General features: G+C 42.8%; 2 protein-coding genes across 2 annotated transcripts in view; both read right to left on the bottom strand.

Annotated features, from left to right (window-relative positions):
- Positions 1–2,500, bottom strand: part of Sec10 (Exocyst complex component Sec10) — a gene marked incomplete in the record, with an annotated part of 309,385 nt that overhangs the window by 13,636 nt on the left and 293,249 nt on the right. The window contains 4 exon segments of the mRNA XM_070133155.1: positions 319–506; positions 785–925; positions 1,266–1,473; positions 2,413–2,477. Coding sequence (XP_069989256.1) covers positions 319–506; positions 785–925; positions 1,266–1,473; positions 2,413–2,477 — 602 coding nt within the window.
- LOC113814274 (pituitary homeobox x) overlaps positions 1–2,500 on the bottom strand; it is a 202,287-nt gene that overhangs the window by 138,533 nt on the left and 61,254 nt on the right. The window lies entirely within an intron of this gene.

The raw sequence follows: 2,500 nt of genomic DNA, 5'->3' as shown, positions 1-2,500 counted from the left end.
GAAAGAAGAAACAATGAAAGGAAGAAAAAACAAAAAGAAAGAAGAAAAGAAAGAAAGAAAAAGAAATGAATTAATAAATAAAGAAAAAATAATGAACAAAAAAGAAAAAGAGAAAGAAAAAGAATACAGGATGAAAGAAAAAAAGAAAATAAATAAAAAACAACAGAAGGATAGGAAAAGAAATGAAGGAAGAAAGACATAAAAAAAAATCCCCTCCACCCTAACCCACACACAACACCTTCCCCTATCCCCTTGGCTCTGACCACAAAACCCCCGAACCCCAAAGGCCTTTGCCACCACCCCCCTCCTCTTCCTTACCTGATATATGACGACAAGTGCCGCTGGAAGATGGACTTTGTTAGCTTGGAGAGGAATTGTGAGTCATTCCCAAGATTAAAGCGCTGCAGCTCAGTGCAAAGCTTCACTGTCTGGCAGTACAGGTCGTGGAGGTTGCGCAGGTACATCTCCGGTACACTCTTGTTGTCTAACCTCGCCTGGATATACTCCTTTGGGGGTAGAGAGTGAGAAAGTGAGATAAAAGGGCAAAATGTGGTATAAAAGAATCCACTGGCTGACAATAAATTGCATATTGGCATCAGATAAGGCTTTAAAGATATATAAATACAGAAGAGAGTAAAAAAGTAAACAAAAATAATAACTAACAATAAACAAATAATAAATATACAAACAAGTAAAGCAAGAAGAAAAAAAAACTTTCTGAACACATCTTCCCCCAAAATTTGAACCTCCTTCAAAAAGAAAAAGAAAAAACAACATAGCCTACCTGCAGCTGCCCCTGGAAGATATTGAGCACAAACTTGCCCATGACCTGGTCAGGGTTGGTGAACACCTCGTTGATGAGTGTCTCGGACCGATGGCACAGAGGGACCACTTCAAGGAACAAGTCTCGCGATCTCAGGGCTCCCTGTAGGTGATAGGCAGGATCCAGTTACCAAGTTTTACATAAATAAATATGGCTCTTTCATCAGTGATTATAGGATTAAAAACATAACAATAGCTACCATTATTACAATACTAAAAACAATCATAATCATAACTGCATAAATAACAAGAACATTCAATGACAGTAGTAACAATGATATTCTCAATGATAATAATAATATTAGTAAAAACAACTACAGCCACTACTGCAGTAATAATCACAATCATAACCATAACAATGCTAAAATACCAAGATACCCACCACCAACAATGTTAATTACCAAACTCGCAGCTATCATAAACAAACATGAATAGTAACAAACCACGGCAACACCCATTGGACCCACATGCTGCGCCTCCTCGATGAAGGCGTCAACGCATTGCGAATAGCCCTTGAAGTGCGACAGGATGGCTGCAATCTCCTTCATGCGGTCTTTGTCTCCTGCCCGGTGCGCCTTCACGAATTCCATGATTAGTGACCTCTCGATTTCATCATACTTCTCACCAATCTTCTGCTTGGCATTCTCAAACCTTGTGGGTAGGTCAAGGGGTTGGAAGAATAGGGAGAGAAACAGAGTGGAGAAAGTAGACAGGGAGAAGAAGGATAGGGAAAGGGAAAGGGAAAGGGAAAGGGAAAGGGAAAGGGAAAGGGAAAAGGAAAGGGAAAGGGAAAGGGAAAGGGAAAGGGAAAGGGAAAGGGAAAGGGAAAGGGAAAGGGAAAGGGAAAGGGAAAGGGAAAGGGGGAAAGGGAAAGGGAAAGGAAAGGGAGGAGAGAGGAGAGGGAGGGAGGGAGAGGGAGGAAGGGAGAGGAGAGGGAGAGGGAGAGGGAAAGGGAGGAGGAGAGGGAAAGGGGAGAAGAGGAGAGGGAGAGGGAGAGGGAGAGGGAGAGGGAGAGGGAGGAGGGAGAGGAGGGAGAGGGAAGAAGGGAAAGGGAGGAAGAGGAAGAGGGAGAGGGAGAGGGAGAGGGGGAGAGGGAGGAGAGGGAGAGGGAGAGGGAGAGAGAGAGGGAGAGGGAGAGGGAGGATGACTGAGAGGATGAAAGTGAAGGGAAGAGGGAGAGGTGAGAGGTGAGGGAGGAGGGAGAGGGAGGGAGAGGGAGAGGGAGAGGGAGAGGGAGAGGGAGAGAGGAGAGGGAGTGGATGAGGGAGTGGATGAGGGAATGGATGAGGGAGAGGATGAAAGTGGAGGTAAAGGTGAAGGTGAAGGTGAAAAAGGTAATGGCAAGAAGGGAAGGAAGAAGAGAGAAATAGAGAAAGAGCAAGCCAGTCAAGTATGGGAAGGAAAGGGGTAGTGAAAGAAGAAAATAATAAACAAATAAATACATATCAAATGGAAAAAATATATATATCAATTATACATACATCATGCACACTTTCTTTCAAATATGAATTGAAAAAATCACAAAATCATCACATAAATCATAAAGTGAATGAAAGTAAATTACAAAATACACAATCACTGACGACATACTTCCCGGAAGGTAATTCTTGAGCTATGAGGTGTAGTTTTTGAATGACGTCAGCTGCTTCATATATCTGAAAGGAAAATGTCATGTCAA

Source organism: Penaeus vannamei, chromosome 18 (genome assembly GCF_042767895.1).
Source record: "Penaeus vannamei isolate JL-2024 chromosome 18, ASM4276789v1, whole genome shotgun sequence".
NCBI classification, from domain to species: domain Eukaryota; kingdom Metazoa; phylum Arthropoda; class Malacostraca; order Decapoda; family Penaeidae; genus Penaeus; species Penaeus vannamei.
This window is presented reverse-complemented; position numbering and strand designations above follow the sequence as displayed.